This window comes from Ilyonectria robusta (assembly GCF_021365365.1).
Source record: "Ilyonectria robusta strain PMI_751 chromosome Unknown BGZ61scaffold_34, whole genome shotgun sequence".
NCBI lineage: Eukaryota > Fungi > Ascomycota > Sordariomycetes > Hypocreales > Nectriaceae > Ilyonectria > Ilyonectria robusta.
The window spans coordinates 349,306-371,418 of record NW_025764468.1 but is presented as its reverse complement, the minus strand read 5'-3'; the positions used below and the strand labels follow the sequence as shown (position 1 = coordinate 371,418).

Below are 22,113 nucleotides of genomic sequence, written 5' to 3'. Positions count from 1 at the left end.
TCACTAAAGGCAGAACGGTCTGGGTTCAATAATCGTCTACTGTGTCACGGACTCTGCGTAAGCCTAGCTCATGGCCAAAAAACTGGGCAAAGCAGAGATGACGAATGAAACTGGGCATTAGCTCTAACAGCATCAAGTGGATGTAACAGGTCGGATTGCGTGGCGGGTTTTCGGGAAACCCCGCTAAAAACCGCCAAGCCCTTGACATCACCAAAAGGACTGTAATTTTTACGGATCTCGGTATTCATCGACGACCAAGGCCTGCACGGGCATAAAAATAGGATAAATAGGCTCGTCTAATTGAGCTGAACAAAATGACACCTGCCTCGAGCCGTGCATCCGTCTCGTTGTTGATTTGCGCGCGTTTCTGGTCATCGCCTTTATTTTCAAGTGATGACCGTCTATGGGGTGGTCTACAAGCCCTAAAACGGCCGCCAAGTTACGATCAAAACAGGCCAATTTTACTGCACTTTTAGGGGGGTCTAGGCTCAACACTATAAGCAAAAAAGTCGTGATAGTCGGCTCAATTCAGGGGTAACTAGCAAAACAGTCGCAAAAAGACTGCCAAAAACACCACGTTTCACGGCTTTGCCAGCCATCTCCAGTCCAGATCTCCATTCTTTATAGCCTTCCGCACCTTATCAAGAGACCAATTGGCGCACTGCTCCTCAATTCGCATGACAACGAGTGAGTGTACGCCGACGTCGCGCTCGGCCCCCCGCTCTCGCGCCTTCTGCGCGATGAAGTCGATTATCGCCTTCCTGCTGCAGAAGACGGACTTCTGGTGTTTGGGGCGCCAAGCAGAGCCATAGTCGGCCTCCAGGGACTCGATAGAAGGCATACCCGCCCTCCCGTTCTTCCACACGGTCCACAGATCGCAAACGCTTCTGAGGTCTAAAGGAAACTCAAAGTGTGGTATTTGCGGCTCATCCGCCGCCGCCGCCGCCCCCGCTCCGGCCGGCGGCGGCAGATGAGACGCACGGGAGGCTAGGCCAACGGCTCCCTGCTCTTCCACAAGCGTAGGATTAGCGGGGAGAGGAGCGGCGGCCCGCAACGAGGGAGCCGGCGTCGTCAAACGGGCCGGCGCGGTGCGGCGCCCTCATTTCGGCATTTCCAACCGCTGTAAGACCGTACTAAGCCCAGGGCTGATCGTGACAGTATAGCTGATTTTGGATAGCTCAAGTATCTGTCTCGACAGCTTGTTAAGCTCTATCGTAAGTTGATAGAACATCCTATCTACTGTTAAGTTCACAGCGAGCTGCTGGCTTTGTAAGGAGCGCAGTTTCTCTGCAACGGCAGGAATGGCTCGATCGATGGTGGCCACATAACTCTCTTCCTTAGCCGTTCGGCAGACATCTTCAACTTGTAGCGCGAATGCTACAAAATCACAACTTTTGAAGACTGGGTCGCAGAAGACAGGATGCCGGGGATAGAGCTTCCGCAAGAAGACGGCATCCTGTAACAACACTTTGCGTAGCCAGCCCAAAAGCTCGAGAAACGCGCCAGCAGCCTTATTAGGTTCAACGGCTAAAGAAGCAGTATTGTGTACTTCTTTCCACCTATCGAGATCGGGCCAGATGTGTCGTAAAAGAGCGAGTGGCGGCTTGATAGTGTCGCGCGTGAGAAAGTAGGAACCTGACCAGTCAGGGTCAAAATCGGCCGAGAACCTCATAAACTCGAAGGGTAGTGATGTAAGGTAGCAACCCATTATCTGGTCACTGTTGTTCCATCTCCCGGCGCGCTGTATCTGTTTTGTATGGAGATCAGCATATAAATGCGGTATGGTAATACGGACTGAAGAGTGCAGTTGAACGGACGAGCGGAAGGGCTACTCTAGAGGTTTATGGGAAGCTTATAAAGCCTACCGGTCAAAAAAAAAAAAATCAACACCAAGGCTAAAAAGTCGTGATAGTTTGCAACTATCCGGCGCGCCACCTTATCCACTCGAGATGTAGAAGGCTGCCATACCATTCAAAATAAGGCTAAATCGGCCGAAAATATAACGAATCAAAAGCTCTTAACACACCTGACCTTCAGGGACGCCTGCCATATCGGCGTTCTGTGCTGCTGCAACCCAGGGAGCATGCAAAACTTTTGAGGTGGAGATTCCGCACCGGCTGTATAGCTTGCTCGTCCACAACCGCGCCGTTTGGGCTGAAAGCGTCGCCTTCTGATCCGTGGCGGAGCGACGTAAGACCTTGAGATCGTACCACAACTCACTACGTTCAAAGCTGGGAAATGGCTCCTTTTCCTCCATCTGCCAACGCCAAAAGAAATAAAATGCCAGCGCCCCGATAAGACAAGACCGCACGTCACGGTGACGCAGGGCGGCCCCATACTCCATTCTCCCGTGTTGATTCGTCGTGCCCTCGTTCATGACAATCACCAAGGCGTATGTTGGGAACTCCCGGCTCTTCTGGCCCTCATTGGGAAGCTCAAGGCGAAAACAGTCAGGGAGCTCCATTGGCAACTAATTACTCTGCCTCAGGAGCATGTGGTTGCCCAGGAGGAAGTCGACCTGCGTCCGAAAAAGCGCAGAGACGTCGTCGTCGCTCTCCCAGACTGCAGACGTGTGATTGGGGATCTGCGCCGGCGTGTAGACGTCTTTTATTGTGCCCTTAACGCGGTTGCGATACTCGGACTGCTTGCGGCTCCAGACGACGGCGAGAATGCTCTTCTTCAGCGCCTTGAGCGCGATTCCCTGCGGCCGAGGCGCCGGGTTCATATTCCTGCTCTTCTGCTCCTCATACAGCCTTTGTATGGCCGAGATATAGCCCCGGACCGTGTTGTACTGCAGCCGGAGCTCCTCCTCGTTAAATAAAGGCTCGTCGAGAGCAGGAGACTCTTCTTTTGTAGCCGCCTCGCCGGCAGGCAACGTGGCAACCACGATCGTATCTCCCGAAACAAAGAGTCAGCGATACGGCATCAAGGGAAGGCCAGCCAAAAGGGGGGAAGAGGGGGGGGGGGGGGGGGGGGGCGTGTTGGAGATCACAAGTGTGAGGCGACCAAGTCGGTGACAAGGTGTGGAAGAAGGTGGAACATTCTACAAGAGATCGTGCCTGTACATAAACAGTGGTTCCCCTACTTCACATTTAGGATGAATTAAGGAACATGAATCTTCTCATTTCAACAGGGCGGTACCTGAAGCAAGTCGCCGCCTTGCGCTTCCTTTGCTTTGTCACTCGAACTCCTTTCTTCGGGGCTCGAGTGACAACCTCCTCCTTCATAAAAAGGAGTAGTTTGCCCTCATCAACTAGGTCGCCAGGTAGCTACTGGCCCGGCGGCCAGGAGAGCTTCTTGTTGACCCAGTCTTCAGGGATAGGCGGCCAGTTACTGGCGCACCAGTTCTACAGTGGCGTCAGTACATAAATCGAGGGCAGGTAGCAACAATCTGACCTTCCATTCGGCCTGTTTTGGCGCGTAGTTCTTGACTGTGTTCTTGGGCGCCGTCCCCTCCAAGTCGAGCAAATAGAAGTCCATGGCCGCCTGCACGCGAGCATCTTCAATAGCGATAGAATCCATAGTAAATAGATGACAAGATACGGGGTCAGCTGGGCCCGGGAGGGTCGTGGTTGTGGCGCAATTGCAGGACGGAGGTGGTGATCGACGCGATTTTGGTGGGATTATTTGCAGCCATTTTTGGAAGGGCGGCGCAAACAAAGGCAAGTCAGCTGACCTTCGGTTTTGTCACTTTTTTTCTGGTGGCCCCGCGCGTTTGATAATAATTTAAGTGTTCGATGACAGACTGCTACAGAGGCTGGAAGCAAGAGGTATCCCCAAGAAGCTGGTGCAATGGATAAGCGCGTTCTGCTCCAATCGCACGGCCAGCATTGTGGTGAACGAGTACACGTCAGAGCAACGGGAGCTGCCGCAAGCCGGCCTTCCCCAAGGATCGCCGCTTTCGCCAGTGCTCTTCCTGTTCTTCAACGCAGACCTTGTGCAAAGCAAGATTGACTCGAAAGGCGGATCGATGGCGTTTGTCGACGACTACTCGGCCTGGGTCACGGGGCCGACGGCGGAGGCGAACAGGGACGGCATACAAGCCATCATTGACCGGGCACTGGCGTGGGGGAAACGCAGTGGAGCGACGTTTGAGCATGACAAGACAGCAATTGTCCACTTCACGCGCGTAGCTGAGCGCACCAGCGAGGCGCCGTTCACGATCAATGGAGAGGAAGTCAAGCCCAAAGCGAAGACCAAACTCTTAGGGGTAATCATGGACACGGAGCTCAGGTTCAAGGAACACATGACCAAAGCCGCCACGAAAGGTCTCTTGGCAGCCATGTGTCTAAGGAGACTCAGGATGCTGCCACCACAAGCTGCCAGACAACTCTTCGTCGCAACCGTTGCCCCAGCCATGGACTACGCATCTGTCGTATGGGCGCATGCGCGCGGCGAAAGGGAATTGAAAGAGTTCAACAGGGCACAGAAAATAGGAGCGCGGGCCATCACGGGAGCCTTCCAGACGGTAGCGAGGGCAGTAGCTGAAGCGGAAGCCAGCATCCAAACAGTACACGAGCGACATGCTCTGGCTGGAATGAAGTTGTACATCAATATGCACACGCTGCCAAAGAAACACCCGCTAGCGACACTCAAAGTATCAGTGAGTCGAAGGTACATCTCGCCGATGAAGAGACTGGCGCTTGCCCTCGGCGAGAGCGGAATCGGGCGGATGGAAACAATCGAAGCCTATGCAGCACCGCCGTGGCACCCCCGCGTGTCGCTGGTGTGTGAGGCAGATCGGAAGGTGGCGATAGCGGCAGCCAACAGTGTCGAAGACATCACCATCGCGACCAGCGCTTCCGACAGAGGAGGAATGACGGGCATGGGAGGCATCATCAGCCACAAAGCAGCAGGGCAAGAGAATAGGGTCATGGCCAGGTACTCGGTCACTCTCGGCTCGCGAGACGACCAGAACCCCTACACAGCCGAGCTAGGGGCGATAGCGATGGCATTGCGATGCATGCCTGACGGATTACGGGACCGAAGGTTTACCATACTGTCAAGCGGCCAGTCAGCACTGAAGGCGATCGCGCGACCACGACAACAATCGGGACAGTGCGCCATCCGAGAAATCTACAACCACATCCGACGGCTAAGAAAAGGCAACAACAGGGTCAAGATGATTTGGGTACCCTCTCGGGATGATGCGTTCCCCTTGGGGCCTAAGGCGAAGAGACAGGCGCAGAGAGCAACTGAATCGGGGCGCATGCCAGAGACACAGCCGTACCAAGCCCGATCGACGCGGATAAGACTAGCGAGAAAGCAGCTACAACAGCACCAGACACTACCGGACAGAGTGGGCGGCTTCTCCAAGAGGGTTGACAAAGCGCTACCAGGCATACACACAAAGGTTTTATACGGCGGACTGAAGAGACGCGAAGCAGATACGCTTTCGCAGTTGCGCACGGGAATGGCGAGGATTAACAGCTACCTGTCGAGGATCGGTGCAGTGGAATCAGACTTGTGCGACTGTGGAAGGGCAGTCGAGACGATGGAACATTTTCTCTTTCGCTGCAGCAAGTGGGATGCACAACGCGAAGGCATGCGGCGAATCGGACAAAGCGAGATGGGAAACCTCTCATTCTTTCTGGGAGGAAAGTCGGCATCGGACGGACCGAAGTGGTCACCTAACCTACAGGCGGTGGGAGCAACGATCAAATTTGCGATGAAGACAGGAAGGTTGGGAGTGAAGTAGGAGAATGGGACATACTAACAGCCGGAACCAGGAAACAGTGGCACAATACTAACACAATACAGCCTCATTTTGACAGACCACGCTTCAGCTGCTGAGGATAGGATGCTGAACACTTGGAGAAATTGGCCTTCAAGCAGGCCTGTCAGAGAGAGTCAAGCGAGGCCAAGCGAAAGCGATCCAGGGAGAGAAAGTGGGGCTTTACTTGTGGTCAGGATTGAAGGTGGCAGAAATGTAAATAGCATAGCGTATTCCATGGCCCTATGAGATCCGTTCTCCCGGGCGTAATAAATCTACTACTACTACTACTACTACTAATAATTTAACCTGCTAAACATAAAGCTTCTAGATATAACAGCATAATATCTATAAATGCTACAGTTGGCAGTCTGAAGCTATCATCCTGCTCATTTTCGCAAACGTTAACAAAGTCCGGCATTAGTGCAGGCTGCTCTATGTAAAGTTCACTATCTTAATGCTCAGTTGCTCCGACAGATACTGCTCTCAGCGTGTGCTCATAGCACACCCCCTCCTTGGCGACATCGACACATACAACTCAAACATAATACCCCATCGTCCGTATGGGTTATGTTAAGTGATGGAACGATGGTTTCACTTTTGCGCACTGGGTGTATTTTCTAATTTGTGTTCTTCTGCCATTGGCCATTTTTGATAATAATAAATAAAGAGGATATAAAGAGGATAGATCTTGGGTCGAATGGATCGAATATAACAGAACAGAGGTAGTGTATGGATATTAGCGATGTGGGCTGAAATTGCAGCGAAATGGCGCGGAATTGGGGGGTATGAGAATGACCTGGTCTCCCCCACACTTCACTAAAAATTCATTCTTAATAAATCGAGCGCTAAAGATGTATAAAGGGTCTAGAGATTAGATTGGAAGAAATATAGTTGAGTTGTGGTGTGATCAGCTTCAACGGGCGCCAACATGTGATTAATGGGCTTCATGGTAGTTACGCGTGCGTGACGCAATGACAAGCGTATTACGGTATACGGGACCGGCCTAGGAACTTATGAAAAACCGAGTGGCCGCAAACGAGGCGATCGAGTTCTTCCGCGCGGGTGTCATCAAAGTGCCGTTCACGATTGTTCCCTCAGCGGGGCTCTCGGAGGTGTTTGATGGCCATGGGCAAAATCGTTGGTGGATACGTCGTCGACACCGCTAATTGATGTCTCGGTGTGTATTAGAGCTGTCGGATCTGAATGACCAGGTTGCAGGATGAATAACCATTGGGAGTGCAGAAGGCGAACGCCCTGTGAACTGTATTGCTACTAGTCGAGGTAGGATTACGATCACCCCGCGCCATCCGTTTGTCGGTTCGATCGGAGTGCCCAGAACGGGACCCCCGTCGAGGCACAGGCGCAGAGCCATTTCTGATGGGTACAGCTGGCGGCAGGAATGGCGGGGATCCCAGGATTGCCCACAATCTAGCGTTGCACGCAAATGGAATATAAGCTGCATAATTTTGCCGAAGTCCAATGCGTTGATGGTCTGCTCACCCGGTCCTGAACATCACCCCTAGCAGCAGAGTCAAAACTCGCTACCACCCTTCCGATTCTACATAACTCAGTCGACTCCCAGCGCTGGCACAGAATGCTAGTGTTCCCATTGCTCTGTATGATCGAGGCGTATTGCACGATGTCACATATTATCATGACATGCCCTGAGCTGTCCAAAAATATCCCTCCGCATTATCGTGACCACCCTAACGGTCTATGTTATCAATGGGTCCTGGCACTTGAGGCGAGCCTTTGCTACCCACAACAATCCGAAGCAAGAACGCTATGTCCATCTCCCAGTTGTACCACATTGCCAACACTGCACGAGCTAAGCTCTCTTCTGAAGCTGCCCGACCCGACCAGAACCTCCGCCTACTCGTCGGGCATGCCAACCTACTCGAGTCTCTGATGCTCGAACTTTCTGGCGTGTTGAGAGACCAGGAGAACTGGTTTACCCAATTGTTGGGGGTTGTCATGAAGCCTGAGGAACGGCATATTCGGTGGGCCGACAACATCGTCGAGGAGCATCCCGAGAAACATCCGGAGGAGCATCCCGAGGAGGACGGACTCGCACGATGATCACGACCTCCTTGTGCCAAGCCGCTAACGGCATTTAGCATGCACGTCATTATTGCACTACGCATTAGCGGAGTGTGGCGAGCTCGGCATTGTGAAGGGTCGGATCGAACCACCCCGGCGGAGGCTGCCGATCTATGGGGCAAAAGGCAACCCTACCAAGCACGGACCTGGGTCTAGAACACTGCAGATGCTTCACACGGAGAGTACCCTTCACGATCCAGACTCGGCCGGAAAATCTTACATCAGCTCACGGATCAACGGAGGCCGGCGGCAGCAGGCTAGGCTGCGCTTGCGGCACCAGCACTAATGGACAACGGAGACTAATCAGAATACAACTCAAATTGTAATATCTGAGGCATTGGCACTATGATAAATTTGAGTATATATAGTTACATAATAACTAACTGTTGGCAATTGTCCTGTTTCCACGCTAGTGAACGCAGCATTGGAATTCAACCGAGACTTCGAAATGGAACGATTACCACTACCTGCTGCTGAGGCGCCGCTGATGGAATACGACCTTGATCTCGAGGAATTCAATTGGGACCAAGAGAGGTGCTTGACAACGGCGAAACAAACACTAGCCCCGTTTTATGCTGCCCCCAAACAAAATTGCCCCATCAAGCCCACCGAGTCTGCTTCCCTCTCCGTCGACAGCTTCTCTCCGCCGACAGCTAGCTTCACATCTCCTGATATCTTCAGCAGCGATGAATCGTTGCTGTACGACTCCTTCCCGATGACCCCTTCTGAGATCGGGTCCATTCCTTTTCTACCTTACAGCGTCTCCCCAACTGTCATCCCTAAATCCGCAGGCGGGATGGGAGGGCTGTGCAACAATGACGACGACTGCGACATCATCGACCAAAGGCAAGCCAAACAAAAGTATACCGTCAATTCCAAGAACCTGAACCCACATGGCAAGAAGCGACCGTCCCCGACGAGCCAAGAGACAGAACAACCACCTGCGTCCCAGCCACAAAATGGCAACATGGACGCTAGCGCTGAGATACGCACCGGCATCAAGTTGCGCACCGCATCTCGCAAGCCTAAGAAGCCATCATCCAAAAAACTGGGCAGCAACAAGGTTCCTTTCTCACCGTCAGTAGCACAGCCACGCCACAGCCATAACCTGGCCGAGAAGCAGTACCGGAACCGACTAAACCAACAGTTCAACAACTTGCTCGCCGCACTGCCGGCACCGCAGTCGGAGGATTGCGACCGCCACGACATCGGCGACCGATGTCTCAGCAAAGCTGGAGTGCTGGACCGTGCGAGGCAGCGCATCAAGTTGCTGGAGAGAGAAAACCAAGTGCTGGTCAAGGAGCGAGACAAGTTGATGAAGAACATCAATTTAATGCAGGAAACGGTAAAATGAAGGTGGCCATGCGGCGACACTATTCAACTCTCCACCTTAAAGGGGTTGAGGGACGTTAGGGTTCATGTGGGAGATGTGATGCCATACCAATGAGCACAGAACAACGGCGTGGCCGAGCTGAGGGCAGGATTTCGCAAGGCGACGCCAACTCCATTCAGCAGCTCGTCTTCATACTCCGACAGCCAAGACAACAGCGTTTGGAATTCCTGCTCCAGCACTGATATGTCCCTATCATGCCCGTCGGATGGTATCTCCCAAGCAAGTGATGTTGGGTTTTCCGGCAGCGAAATGGCCGATCAGTCGGTCTAAATAGATGCCAAGGAAAACATATGGGAATTCGACACACTACTTGGCAGATAGACGCGAGGTAGAACGACTTGATGTTTGCTGAAGTAGAAGGGCTTTTTGATAACAAGCACAACGCGTGAGAGAAGAAGAAAGATATGAATGCCGAGTTGATCTATGAGTTCCAGGCGAGTTATAAAGGGAACTACTTTGCAATTGAGCCATTGCTCGGGAAGCGAACCCGGCGCGGGAGGACTGAATACTTTGTGGAATGGAAGCGGCCGGGTAGCGACAAGTCCTAGGAGAAGGAGACCGACATTTGTCGCGCACGGATCATGGAGTTTGAGGGGAAGAATTAGCTAGAATCTTGAAAGTTATGTCATCTTTTTTCCCTTGGATAGGCTCCCTCTTAATTTAGGTACCGGTATCAACGATTCAACTTGACTCAGTTGGGTCTGCTCAATGGCCTCCGCTGTCCGCCTTTCTTTTTTTCCATTGGGGTCAGCATTTGGCATAAATGCACTACCATGCCCACTACCCTTTCGGACGCACCACCCTTTCGGACTAACAGCTGAGGCCATTCCCACCAAAAACCCACCAATTGAATTGACCAGGTAGCTAATCAATTTTGAGGTTATACACAAATGAAATATACCATTTTGTAGAGAATTGACTCTTCTATTGTATCGTCGTTTTTTGATGACCCTACCCGATCTGGTGGTGATTTGAGGCGACTCCGGGACCGTCGCGACTTGAATTGTTGAAGCCATCTCCACGTCTGATTCCGCCTCCTCGTCCGAGTTAAGTTCCACCGCAATAGTCAATCCGCCATCTACAACTTCCGTAATCCCTTCACCTTGGGCTAGAGCCTCGCTGAGGGCAATGAATCGCCTATTCGGGTTCGGTATGGCCCTTCTCTTCTTTCCTCTTTCCAACCGGGCTACCTTCTCCTGCAGGCTGGCAATTTGGACTTTGTGGGCCGCAATGAGTTGTCCTTGGGCTTCAAAGCCTTTGGCTATAATGTTATATCGTCGTCGAGTGCTAGGGGTTTTGCCTTTGCCCAAATCACGCATTTGACGCCCGACTTTTAGTGTATCGTCTGAGCCCAAATAAGGACTAGATTCTGGAATTTCTGGAGGCCCACTCTCTGGCCTCTCTGCCTTGTCTTCTTGAATCTCTGGATGCCTCAATGCCTTAACCCGGGAGACTGGCTAATTCCCAGTTACTCTCCAGCTGGATAATACATTCTTTGGGGTCATCCCGATCTCCCGTGCCTTGGCATAAGCCCGTATAAAATTGACTGTGTCAACAGGTGCAGAATCCGTAAGAGAAGCCAACTTATAAGCTCTTTTCGATATGCCGTCTTCATGGTATTAAAAACTCCGTTATCCAATGGTTGGAGGCCATGAGAACAGTGGGCAGGGAGATAACAACAATAGATGTTATTCAAAAAGCACAAGGTCATCCACTCGTCCTACCACTTCATGTTAACATTGACCTTTGGGAATAGAAGTAAAGGACGTACCGTTGCATGACTTCCATGGCCGTCCATGATGATACGTCTAGCGTCAGAGGCATCTGCAGGCTTAGTCTGTAGCATATACACCTCTTCAAGCCACCTAACGGCGATGTGGTTGTCCGTCCACCCGTTGGGTGAGGTTATATAATGCCAATCAGCTATTTTCCGAAACTCGTTCAAAAACCACGGCGATTGGAGCTCCTTGACCTTAAAAATGATGCCAGGCTTAAGAGCACGCCCGTCTGCGGTGATAGCCTCAATGAATGAGGTCCAGGTACGGGATTGGGAGCCCTTAAGAAATGCCTTCTTCTTAGGCTCTGCACTTCCAACCACCAAACTGTCCAGGCCTAATGGAATCAATCTGATCAGTTACACCCATGAATAAAGGCATGAATACCCACCAAAACCGGACATAATACCTCCCTCGTCCATGTTAACGGTATTCTCCGGTTTGATCCATCCATATTCCTTTTCTCGGATATCAAAGTACCAGTTCACGGCTTTGGGAGTGAATGAGTCAAACCTGTTAGCTTCTTGACGTTTCCGCGCTTGGTCTTGATCTCTGGATAACGATTGATGAATCTGGCTACCCAGTTGGCCCCCAATATCCCCTTGTTATTTTGTTGATTCAGGAGGGCCACGACGCAGGCACGAATCTGACTGTGAGAGGGAGCATAACCCAAAGACTCTTGACGAAGAATCCAGGATACTAAATGAGCTTCTTGATTCTTGGAGAGACGTGCTTTTGGCTGAATCTGATCGGCTAAGGCACCTTGTCACATTTCGGGGTCATCCTGAGACGCATGATAACCTCATTTCCGGCTTTCCTAGACAACACGACTTTCCTTCCTTCTCAGACCACAGTCGGGCCTGTGACCGCGATCCCGGTCCCCGGGACCCACAGGGCCCCGGCCCCTGTGCGGCGGCGACGGACTGCCGCCTCCGGCAGCAGCCGTCTTCATCATGTATAAAAGACGGGCTCTAGGCCCGTCCCTTAGCTAGAAATCAAGAGCTTTCATCATCATCATTGTGATCCTATCCATTCAGTGTGATACACCTTGTCCGTTAAGTCTATTGGAGACGGTCTGCTTTGGCACTCCCCACTTCTGACAAGCCTTGGTGAGGGATAGATGCTTGTTTGTGACGTCTGATATAGCGTTAGCAATCGCTTCTTCTGAATAAACGTGTCGAGGCCTTTTACGAGCCATTTTGATGACGTTGAAGATTGAGAGAAAGAGAGTTGAGTGAATTCAGGAGCAAATTTGGTGGCTCTCAGCCAATATTGCACTACAGGGGTGCGCACATTCCCCAGTGTTCCAATCAACCAAACAAATTGCGTATAATGATCTTCAGTCATTTTCATAATCGTTGAAGGCGATGGCTTGCGAATAACTTCAAAATTGAGCCTAATCTCTATAAGTGATGTGGTTGAGTTTTATACGGGCTGGTGGATTTTTTGCTGTCCCAAAGGGTGATGCGTCCGAAAGGGTGGTGGGGCATGGTAATGCAATCCATCACTACCAATATATAACTTACTACATACGAAAAAGTTCGCTAGTATATCGGGGTAGATACAAATCCATGGCAAAAGAAGTCAGTACGACATTCCACATCAGGAAAAAAAAATCTCTAAAGGCATTTTCAGCTATACGCCATCAACCTGAGTTAAATCCTGATCATACCAATCGGCTTGCGCGCGGTCTTAGGCGTTCAGTAGGTTCCAGATTTCCCTATCCAGTCGAAGCGCCGCCACCCAATTCTACCCGAAAACAGAGGCGCCGATGTTCGGTTTAGTCGAGAGTCATGCAATTGATGGGGTCCGCTAAGTGCTTTTTCATCCAATAGGCATCAAACCATCTAGCGTTATTCAAGGAATCTCATAGCTTCGAGGCCGTATTGACATCAATACAGCAGGCTTGCTGTGCATCTGTCTTACGGAACTCTCTGCCAGCTCGCAAGAATTGCGGTCGCTTGTAGTAAGATATGTCGCTTGCTCGTCAGGTATGTCGCGCAATCTAGTCCTAACGAGCGAGCGAGCGAGCGAACGACACCTCTTCATGATGAAGTTGGTCCCACGTAGGAGTCGTTGGTGAGGTCGACGGGCTCTCCCGTCCATTCCACTTTAAGGTTATTGGTTCGATCGGCCAGCGGAGTGAAGTCCTTATCTTGACGGGTAGGGGCACTAATACGGAGGGCGGTGTGCCTAGGTTTGTCGGGGCGGGTGCAGGTCGGCTTCAAGGCTCGGGCAATGGAAGCCCCGGTCACGCGAGCACCAGCTCGTCGGTCGGACTCAAGGAGGGCTCGTTCTTTGCGAAGCCATGCTCTGCGGTCTTTAACGAAATGCTTTGTGACCTGAGGCTTGATGGCGAGGGCCAGCTCATAGTCGTCGCAGTTGGGAGGCAGGGTGCCGGAGAAAGAAGTAGGCGGTCGAGTACGAGCACGGTTCTCGACAATGCAAGTGTGAGTATCGAGCTGAGTAAAGAGAGAACTCTGAGTAGGACTCGAGGAAGTCTCTTCGGTGGGATACGGGACGAGATACCGGGCCCAATGCGGAGGAGCGGCGGGAGACTCGGTGCTGAGGACGGGAGGATCAGATGCAGACTCGAGCATCGAGGATCCATCACAGCAATCACTGACGGATACAGGCTTTTGCATGTCGGACTGGTAGCGGCTTCGCTCGAAGCGATCAGAGAGTCGATTGGACGCGCATAACAGGCTCTTAATACTGTCGGTAGCCGATTTGCTGGCAATTATGGTTAGGCACGTGTAGATTGACGGGTTGTAAGGGAAGAGAGAAGAAGAGATGAGAAAGTATTTGTGTTGGAAGAACTGAGGGTTCCCCCTCAACTTCAGGATCAAGGTTAAGGTTTGAAGTCCGCGTTCTCCGCCAACGGCATATGCCGCCGCTAAAGCACAGCTCCTCGCCACCTTTCCGTCCGCCCAGGTCTTTTCCAAGCCGTATGCTCCAGACGCAGAAGTTTCCGGGGGTTGTCCAGCTGACGTTTGCTCTCACAGAATGCTGGAGCTAAGAAGTGTGCCCCGACCCGCCCGACGATTACGGTCGCACATTACCACATGGGTGACAAAACCATGTACGAAAATGACTGGAGCTATTTCGCACATAGGCTTCCGGCGTTTTCACATGGGGCTACAGTATTGATATGATAGCGCACTGTTTTCAATGTAGCAGAGCTGATGCCATACCAAGCGGTGCTGATGCCATTCCATCGGCGCCGAAGCTCCGATAATGCCGGTTCAGAGGGGGCGGGATATTGCAGCTGGAAGCCTTGGAAGGAGGTATGAACTCCGACCTCTACCACGATCTCGAACCCCTGGTCTGCGACTCGCACAATGCCGAGGCCCCGTAAGGACTTGGAGCGCGTCAAGGACTGGATCCTCGAGCAGCGGCGAGAAGGACTATCCATTGACACTATATGTGCCCATCTCCGCGACGATGGGCACGTACTCGACGTCAGAACCCTGAAAAGGAGGTTAACGGAATGGGGTGCCCAGGAGTACTCCCCCCTTCACTCAAAGATTGATACCAACACCTTCGTCGAGCTGATCAAAGGCTACTTCTACCGATACGGATATAGCGACACTTCCATCGTCCGTGATCTCAAGCGACGCGGCATCGAGATCTCCGAGCGGACTGTACAGGAGTATCGTCTGAAGCATGGCATGAAGCAGCGCTTCCGAGATCTGGCTGAACGACAGGAGGTTATTCAAAAAGCAAGAGAGTTCCTCTTCCAAGACGACCGTCAGCCTTCAAGCATCCGAGGATTTGGCAGGGGGTATCTATACCATTACGTCCGCATCCGTGCCGGCGTCCTTGTCGGCCAGAATACCTTATATCGCGAGTACCAAACGAACCCAGAGTGGAAGAAGCGGGCCGAACAAAGACTCCTTGCTGATTGGAAGCACCGGAAGAACTTCCAGGTTCCTGGGCCTAACTTCACGTGGTCTATCGATGGGTACGAGAAGCTCAAGAACTTCGGCTTCTCTATCTACGCCTGTATCTATTGCAAGAATACTACGATGGAGAGGAAAGAGAGAAAGCGGGCAGGCGCGTAGACGCGTATGATAACCTTAGTCCCTGTGGCCTGCCCCGTGCGCCCTAGCTACGTATCGACCCCACCCTGGGTCCAGCGCTCCGGACGTTCCCGTCACAACTCTCATTCCAGTTTGAATAATTAAATTAAAATTTAAAAAAAGTATAATAAAAAATATAAAATCATTAGTGTGTAATGGGCAGGGACAAGAGACACTAGAAACCCACAACCCACCCAAAAGGCAGATTGGTGATGACTGCGGTAGTGATGTGACTGAAAAGGCGGATAGGGTCGGGATCAAAATTCGGATAAATGGGTCAATTGAACGAAAATGATGACTGCCTTATCTGGTACCATTTGATCAAACGGATCTCTGAAGGATATCAAATAGATAGGCCAAAAGACTGTAAATTGAGCTGAAGACTGATAATAACTGATGTTGTATCACGCAGGGATGCTGAGTGCACTTGACAAAAGGTAGTTCTTCTTGTGGTTATCTTCTTGCAATAGAAGGACCTTTAAGACCTTATATCTTTGAGTGGTCCCTTCTAGGACTCGAGTCCTAGAAAGTCCTACGATCTAAGTTCAGGACTTCAAACCTTAACTTTAATCCTGAAGTTGAGGGGGAATCATCGGTTCTTCCAACACCATCCCGAGCCTCCACTACACGGTGCTCCACCAAACCCAAAACCGCCATCGCTAGCACAAAACGACAGCCAGCGGTCTATTCAAGGCACTTCCAGATGGGTAAAGCCTCTCTTTAGCTCTTCCTCCCTCTGCTTCGGCCATCAGGTTAACCTCTTGCACAGAAACATACCGTTTGATCCCTCTCCATCCCATGGGCGACAGAGCCCTGGGCGAACCGAATCCCATGGGAGATGACTCGATCTTTGAGACATCCTATATGTCCCAACCTCTTCTATGGGAACAATGGTGGTCGATAGACCAGTTAGTCCCGCTTGGTTCGTCTGAAGACAAGAGCAGCACGGCAAACGGCGTCTACCCGCAGACCGGTCCTCTACTCGATGGCTTTGTATATCGCTGTGATACTAACTCGACAGACTATTGGAATGATACCAGCCCTGTGACCGACTACACCGAGCCGTGGAGTGGCTCCGGTCCTGTCACGAAGTACACCGCTCCATCTTCAAATTCTGAGGACATGGATTCCGAGGAATTACCTCCCATCCAGGGCTACTGGCATCCACCCTCGACACCAAAGAAACCGAGTCGAAAGCGGAAGCGCGACTCTGATGAGCTTCCGCCTCGCAATGCTGCTAGACGAAGTTCGTCGGGTGACGAAGACATCAATCCACAGAAAGAGAAGAAGGCGAAACATTCAACTGTTCGCCGCAACAGCAATGCCAGCGGCAACGGTGCTCATTCAGCCCAACAACGCGACAGCCACATCAAAGTGATCCAGGAACGGAACCGAATCGCATCCAACAAGCTCCGGGTCAAGAAGAGCGAAGCCTTGCTGGGACTCAAGTCTAGTGAGCAGGACAAAGAGCGCATCCACCGCGACCTGTCCACCTGCGTGGCCGACTTGACCCTCGAGGTATACGAGCTCAAGATGCAACTTCTACAGCACTCGGGGTGTAACTGTGCCTTGATCCAGAACTACTGTGACGGTACAAGAGCACGAACGAGGTCTAGTGCGACTTGGGCAAAATGATTGTTTACGAGGAGAGAAAGAGATTCCTAAGGAAAGCTCTGACTTAAAGCTATTTACATAAAATTCATAAAATGACACTATTCATAACGTTGAAAATCACGTGACCATTCCCTCACAACTACCTCGTCCATGAGTCCCAGCAATATGTACAAGCGTTAGACGAGAAGCCGCAGCGAGAGGCCTCGTATCTGCAGCCGTAGCAGCGTGCGCGACGCGAGCAAGAATAATGGCGGGATTAAAACGGGGCTAGAAGACAAAGATGGCAAGACACCATTGTGGAGATCCTTTCGGGGGAATTTCAAAGCATTGTGTAATAACAGGGGGCAACAGGCTTGTCCTACAGAATGTTAATTTCTTTTCCTTCCCTACCTACCTACCTTCAGGTCCGTGCCATGGGGAGTTCCCATCTCGATCCCCTTTTCAGGGTTCCTGCCTCCATCTCTCATGCCGTTAAGGACCTGGTCTTGTGGGTGGCCAGCGTTCTAGAGGCGTAATCAAACCCTCGGGAGGCGGCTCGTATGATGTATCAACATGTGATAAGCGTCAAGCCTGTAACGAGGGCGGCTTGGGAGTGTCACACAAATGTGCCTCGGACCTCTCTTTCGTATCTCCGCGGCGTCCGTGAGAGTGATTTGCGTAGTATAAGCTGGAAGCAGGGGCGTGGAAGTTCTAGATGTGTAAGTTGCCGATGTCTCCCTTATCTCCTCCACTTTCGAAACCAAAGGCGTTATCAGAAGTCGTCTCCGCGGCTTGCCTGTTTGGATTTGTTGACCCTCGATCCCCTCAACAGACTCCTCACACGGAACATCGCTTTCAAGTTTGCAACTCTCCACGACGTGAGGCGTTTTTAAAGGATTTTTGTGACCAGGCGTAATAACTAGTAAGCCCTGACAGCCAGAAATTCATACTGGATGGACACCCATACCCGCCGATATGAGATCCCATGAACCCGCGCAATTCGTCTGGCACTGTTACAACCTCTCAGATGACCCCCACCACGTGCTCCGGATCAGCCGGGCGATGTGGCGATGTCACTATGTCCATACCGGGGCATCAATATAAACTTTCTGGATCAGCTCACACATGGCCAAGCCGATGGAAGGTCATAGTTACGGGGTCGGAATGTCGACCAGAAGGTCAGGCCACTTGCATCGGACATACACTCGAAGCTGTGAGCACATAAATCGAGACTCCACGCGATTTGTGCATATCGCTGAAGCTAGCACATATTATGTTACTGATGGATGGGCAAGCAGTCATGAATATATCAAACAATTCCTCAACTAACCTCGACAACCAAGCGCCGACGCAGCCAATAGAGGGAAGGCTCCAATGGCTCGCCACAATAGTCTTGTTCGGGGTGATTTTTGTCGTTTATGTCCTCATTCTTACCATGTACGCATATGGAGTCCCTAACTAACGAGTAGGGGCCACTGTATCTAGAGCTAACAATGGAAAAGGTCCAATTGTCTGATCGCTAGAAGCAACTACCTCGCGAGTCCAGAGGATCCCGAAGATGCACAGTCTTCAAGCAGCACAAACTCCGAGACTAGCAATCTGCAGCAGCTGGACTCAGTAGCTCCGCCAAAGACGTATAAACAGGTGATAATGGAGATGAAACTTGAAGGCACAGGAGGTCATTTGGCATGGCCCGACTCGTTTGTCACCTGGTACGCAACTCAGTCTCAAATGAGAGGGTTAATTCGTTATCTCAAACTAACCGCTTCCGTTACCACATATCAGTGCTATCTGCTTGGAGGCGATGGGGGACAGCGATTCCGTCCGCCGCTTATCGTGTGGACATGGTTTCCATTCGGACTGTATCGCTTCATGGTATCTGAGGCATCATTACACTTGTCCTCTGTGTATGTCGTGCTACATTACCAGTGGGGTGTGTGCACCTCGAAGCTGAGCGGTGATCCAGGCAAGGCGTATGGGGTCTTTGGATATCTCGTGGTCACGAGCCTTTTCTTCCATAACATTTATAAGCGTAAGCCCCTAATCCACGCATTTTATTTCTAGGACCTTGCGTGTAATCTCTGCCATTGGTTTTGTGATAGAACACAGGCGAGGCACCATTTCCTTAGACACTCCTGCACAAGGTGGTTGCCACATTAGATTTTGGCATTGTGGCTGAACTCAAGTTAACAAGCAGATCCAAGATCACATGCTGAAGTCAAAATATTCAACTTTTGAATTCGTGGCTGACCATCAATCGTATGATGGCTTGTATTTTCATGCATCCTGCACGCATCCGTGACATACTGGTCAGCTACAGTACGTAGACTCTGCTGTATTTCAACCCTTTTTTAAATGTCACTCACTGACACATGGGTCATGAACCTTTTCATAACTGGCAGGGATTCGCTCCTAGTTACACCACCATCGCTTCGTTGAATATCCCGACGGAGGCAATGGGCCTAAGTAGTCGAAGGACGTGTGTAATCTCTCTTTTCTGTCTGACTGACCGAAGTAATCACTAACAGCGGTTGTCTACTAAGAAAGCTCCCGTCTACAAATCAGGCTCTGATGAGGACCTGATCAATGTGAAGTACTCGGAGATCTGCCACACCAATTTGGACGTGATGATGAGCGATTGGCCGCTGAAGGAGACTCCCCTACTCGGTAGCCACGAAGGTACTGATGTTGTGGTCGCCAAAGTGGAGCTTGTGATGAAATTTAAGGTTAGAGATCATGCCAGCATCGAGTGGCTAATGGCTCTTGCTTGAACTGCACTTTCTGCTTGCCCTCAGGCCCCCCGGTTGGCTATACTGTTCACTAAACTTTCCAACAATACGCTATCGCTAAGGTGGCACATATCACCCGCATCCATACGGAGCGCACCTGGAGAACGTACCCTCTGTTCTCTATGCAGGCTTCGAAAGAAACCTGGCCGGTGTAACCGTTGGGTGATATGCAGCCTATATGGGTCACTGTTGCAAAACCTCCAAAAGCAGGGAGTTTTGCAACAGTTGCCCCTATCGTCCGTAGAGGGGTCCTAATTGTAGCGGCAGTGTCGCGAAAGGTTGGCCAAAAAGAGGAGAGAAATTGATCTGGAGTCGTGTCAATCTTTTTGATGAATGGAAGAGAGTAGAGCGGGCAGAACGCAATGAACAGCGCCGGTTGAAAGCCGCGAGGACAAAAAGGAAGAGATGCGGATGGACCACCGTAGGGAGTCTGATCTTCTGATCAGGGTCATCGTTCGGAACGGGTCCACGGCGAATACCCAGTGCTAAATGGCAGGGACACGGAGTTTACCGACATCCCATTCAAGCATTCGGCATTACAGCACTGGACGGTAAGGACAAGTGGACCGCGAACCGCTTTAAGAAGCACGTCTGCGATATTTGGAAGCCGGTGCATCCGACGGGTTACCGTCTCACTTGAACCCCGAGGCCTATCGCCCCCAGAACCAGGACTCTCGCAGTGGAGAGCCATCACCTCTCATAGTCAGATGGCGATTCGATCTGAATTAAAGCAAACCCGGAAGACAGTGCTATAGGGGGATATATTCTCTTCATTATTGGAAGTGGATGCGTTCCTGCCACTGTATTCCCCACAAAAGCCGCAGTAAAAGCTTCCTGGAAGCATCATGCCGGGGACGTACTATGCGCATTTACGCCAATGACTCATGCACCACAGTCGAAGCTAGGTCGGTGAGCCGGCAGGCCTCCGAAAAAGTGTCGGATCTTGGACTCGAGGAACATACAAAATTCAAGCGTGAGTGGTGAATGAGGGCAAGGTCTGAAGCGGGAGGATGGCGACAGCAGGTCCTTGTACGGGGATTTTTGCGGTGCCAAGCTCTGCCAGCTATTGGCCATCTCGACCGGACAGTAGTCCACTCGCCCACTCAACCACTCGAGGGCGAAGCAAGTAGCAAGATCCAGATTAAGAAGGGTTAACACCATGAAGATTGATTGGACCAATAATGTGTGCTGCTACACACCAGTGTTAGCACCGTCCTTGAGAAAGTGGGTGAGCTGATGTGGCTGCAGGCACTTTACCCCGCAATATTCGCGCAGGTTAAGTACCAACATACAATGTATCAACCTCAATCCTTGATCGTTCCCACAGCCGCACAGGCATCATATGACATTCACTTCACAAGCTTCTCAAGTCATTCAGAACTCTTACATCACGTTTAATGCTCGAGGAATTGTCTGGAGTGGATTGTTGGGCGTTATCCACCCACTCAGTTGTGTCTATACATGAGCTGACAGCCATGATCAGTCACATTGCGTCATTGGTGCCGCAATTTCTGCCAATAGATTCCTCTGGGAAGAAGATCGATCTCTTGTGACAAGAACGCACGTATGATCAATCAGCTGATCTCACCTCAGGTGATGAGCGAGCACCTGATTCTGGATGCACGAAAGCGGTGGCAGGAGAGAGCTTAAATGGAGCAGAATGGAGGTGGGGAAGGCATTCTAGAAAACGCCATCAGACCACCATTCATTCTACGAACGCACATCCCGAGGCAGTGAAAAATATTGCAACAAGTAGCTAGTTCGTTTATGATCTTTGGCTCGCACGCTATGCGGCTCAGCACGCCGTTACCGGTATGGTGTTGTTATGGCGGAAACCTACGATCATGCGCTCAGTAAACATCGGTAGACACCGCGACTGAGCCCTTGTATAAGAACGAGCCGAAACCGAGCCTTCATAATTCTTCATATCCCACTATACATGGCTAGAATTTCACATATAATTCATCGTTAAAAGTCACGGCCCATGAACCACATCCCCGCAGGTGACTCGAAAAACCAGAGCGAGGACAATGTCCCCACCTCAGGGACGCTAATACCATTCGTTGCGACATTTGGCGGCGTCGTCGGCTTTTTTGGGGTATTTCTCATCTTGTGCGGCACCTATTTCAAGTTTCTTGCGATTCATGTCTGCTAATAAACATAGCTACATGGTAAAATCACGATACCACCATCACCAACCTCAGAGAGACATCGAGGCCGCGAAGAGCAAAACGAAGGTTAGAGTTGATCTGCAGACGCTGAATCGCGTAATCCCATCACGAAAATACGAGGCGGTGAAGGCGTTAAAGGAGCAGGCAACCCGGACTTCAACGCAGCCCAGTTCGGCTGAAGTCTGGTAAGTTCATAGTTGAAATACTGAGATTTTCCTACAAATACTAACATCAGTATAGTGCCATATGCCTAGAAGTGCTCGTAGACCAGGACTATGTCCGACGATTGAGATGTAAACATATCTTCCACACGAGTTGCATCGACCATTGGTTCCGGAAACACCATGTCGACTGCCCACTATGCAAGTCGATATTCATTCCAAACAGGGGCGACAATCCAGAAGACGTCCATTAGGTGAAGTTCCATCATTGAGGTTCTAGAGGCGTGTTCAAGCGGAGAAGACATCAGGTAGCGAATTTTTTATGAGGAAGGT

The 22,113-nt window shown here is 51.1% G+C and overlaps 7 protein-coding genes across 7 annotated transcripts; 5 read left to right on the top strand and 2 right to left on the bottom strand.

Annotated features, from left to right (window-relative positions):
* Positions 1-8,264: 8,264 nt before the first annotated feature.
* BGZ61DRAFT_539470 (uncharacterized protein) lies at positions 8,265-9,170 on the top strand (the record flags this gene model as incomplete). Its single annotated transcript, XM_046254790.1, has 1 exon — positions 8,265-9,170. One exon carries the CDS (start codon positions 8,265-8,267, stop codon positions 9,168-9,170), a length of 906 nt encoding a protein of 301 aa, XP_046096585.1.
* Positions 9,171-13,029: 3,859 nt separating this feature from the next.
* On the bottom strand, positions 13,030-13,629 carry BGZ61DRAFT_485211 (uncharacterized protein; the record flags this gene model as incomplete). The annotated part of the gene is made up of 1 exon (XM_046249683.1): positions 13,030-13,629. One exon carries the CDS (start codon positions 13,627-13,629, stop codon positions 13,030-13,032), a length of 600 nt encoding a protein of 199 aa, XP_046096584.1.
* A 2,268-nt stretch (positions 13,630-15,897) lies between these two features.
* Positions 15,898-16,901, top strand: BGZ61DRAFT_499392 (uncharacterized protein; the record flags this gene model as incomplete). The annotated part of the gene is made up of 2 exons (XM_046251396.1): positions 15,898-16,657; positions 16,855-16,901. The coding sequence occupies 2 exons, from the start codon at positions 15,898-15,900 to the stop codon at positions 16,899-16,901; spliced, it is 807 nt and encodes a 268-aa protein (XP_046096583.1).
* A 1,046-nt stretch (positions 16,902-17,947) lies between these two features.
* BGZ61DRAFT_432304 (uncharacterized protein) lies at positions 17,948-18,788 on the top strand. Its single transcript, XM_046243877.1, has 3 exons — positions 17,948-18,096; positions 18,162-18,371; positions 18,445-18,788. Exons 1-3 carry the CDS (start codon positions 17,960-17,962, stop codon positions 18,611-18,613), a joined length of 516 nt encoding a protein of 171 aa, XP_046096582.1. The 5' UTR covers positions 17,948-17,959; the 3' UTR covers positions 18,614-18,788.
* Positions 18,789-19,199: 411 nt separating this feature from the next.
* Positions 19,200-19,409, top strand: BGZ61DRAFT_313157 (uncharacterized protein; the record flags this gene model as incomplete). The annotated part of the gene is made up of 1 exon (XM_046238838.1): positions 19,200-19,409. A coding segment is annotated over one exon (210 nt), but the record flags the coding sequence as incomplete, so codon positions are not given.
* Positions 19,200-19,719, bottom strand: BGZ61DRAFT_562992 (uncharacterized protein; the record flags this gene model as incomplete). The annotated part of the gene is made up of 1 exon (XM_046255868.1): positions 19,200-19,719. A coding segment is annotated over one exon (240 nt), but the record flags the coding sequence as incomplete, so codon positions are not given.
* Positions 19,720-21,155: 1,436 nt separating this feature from the next.
* BGZ61DRAFT_144729 (uncharacterized protein) lies at positions 21,156-22,113 on the top strand. The gene is made up of 3 exons (XM_046237313.1): positions 21,156-21,546; positions 21,613-21,804; positions 21,860-22,113. The coding sequence occupies exons 2-3, from the start codon at positions 21,617-21,619 to the stop codon at positions 22,032-22,034; spliced, it is 363 nt and encodes a 120-aa protein (XP_046096579.1). The 5' UTR covers positions 21,156-21,546; positions 21,613-21,616; the 3' UTR covers positions 22,035-22,113.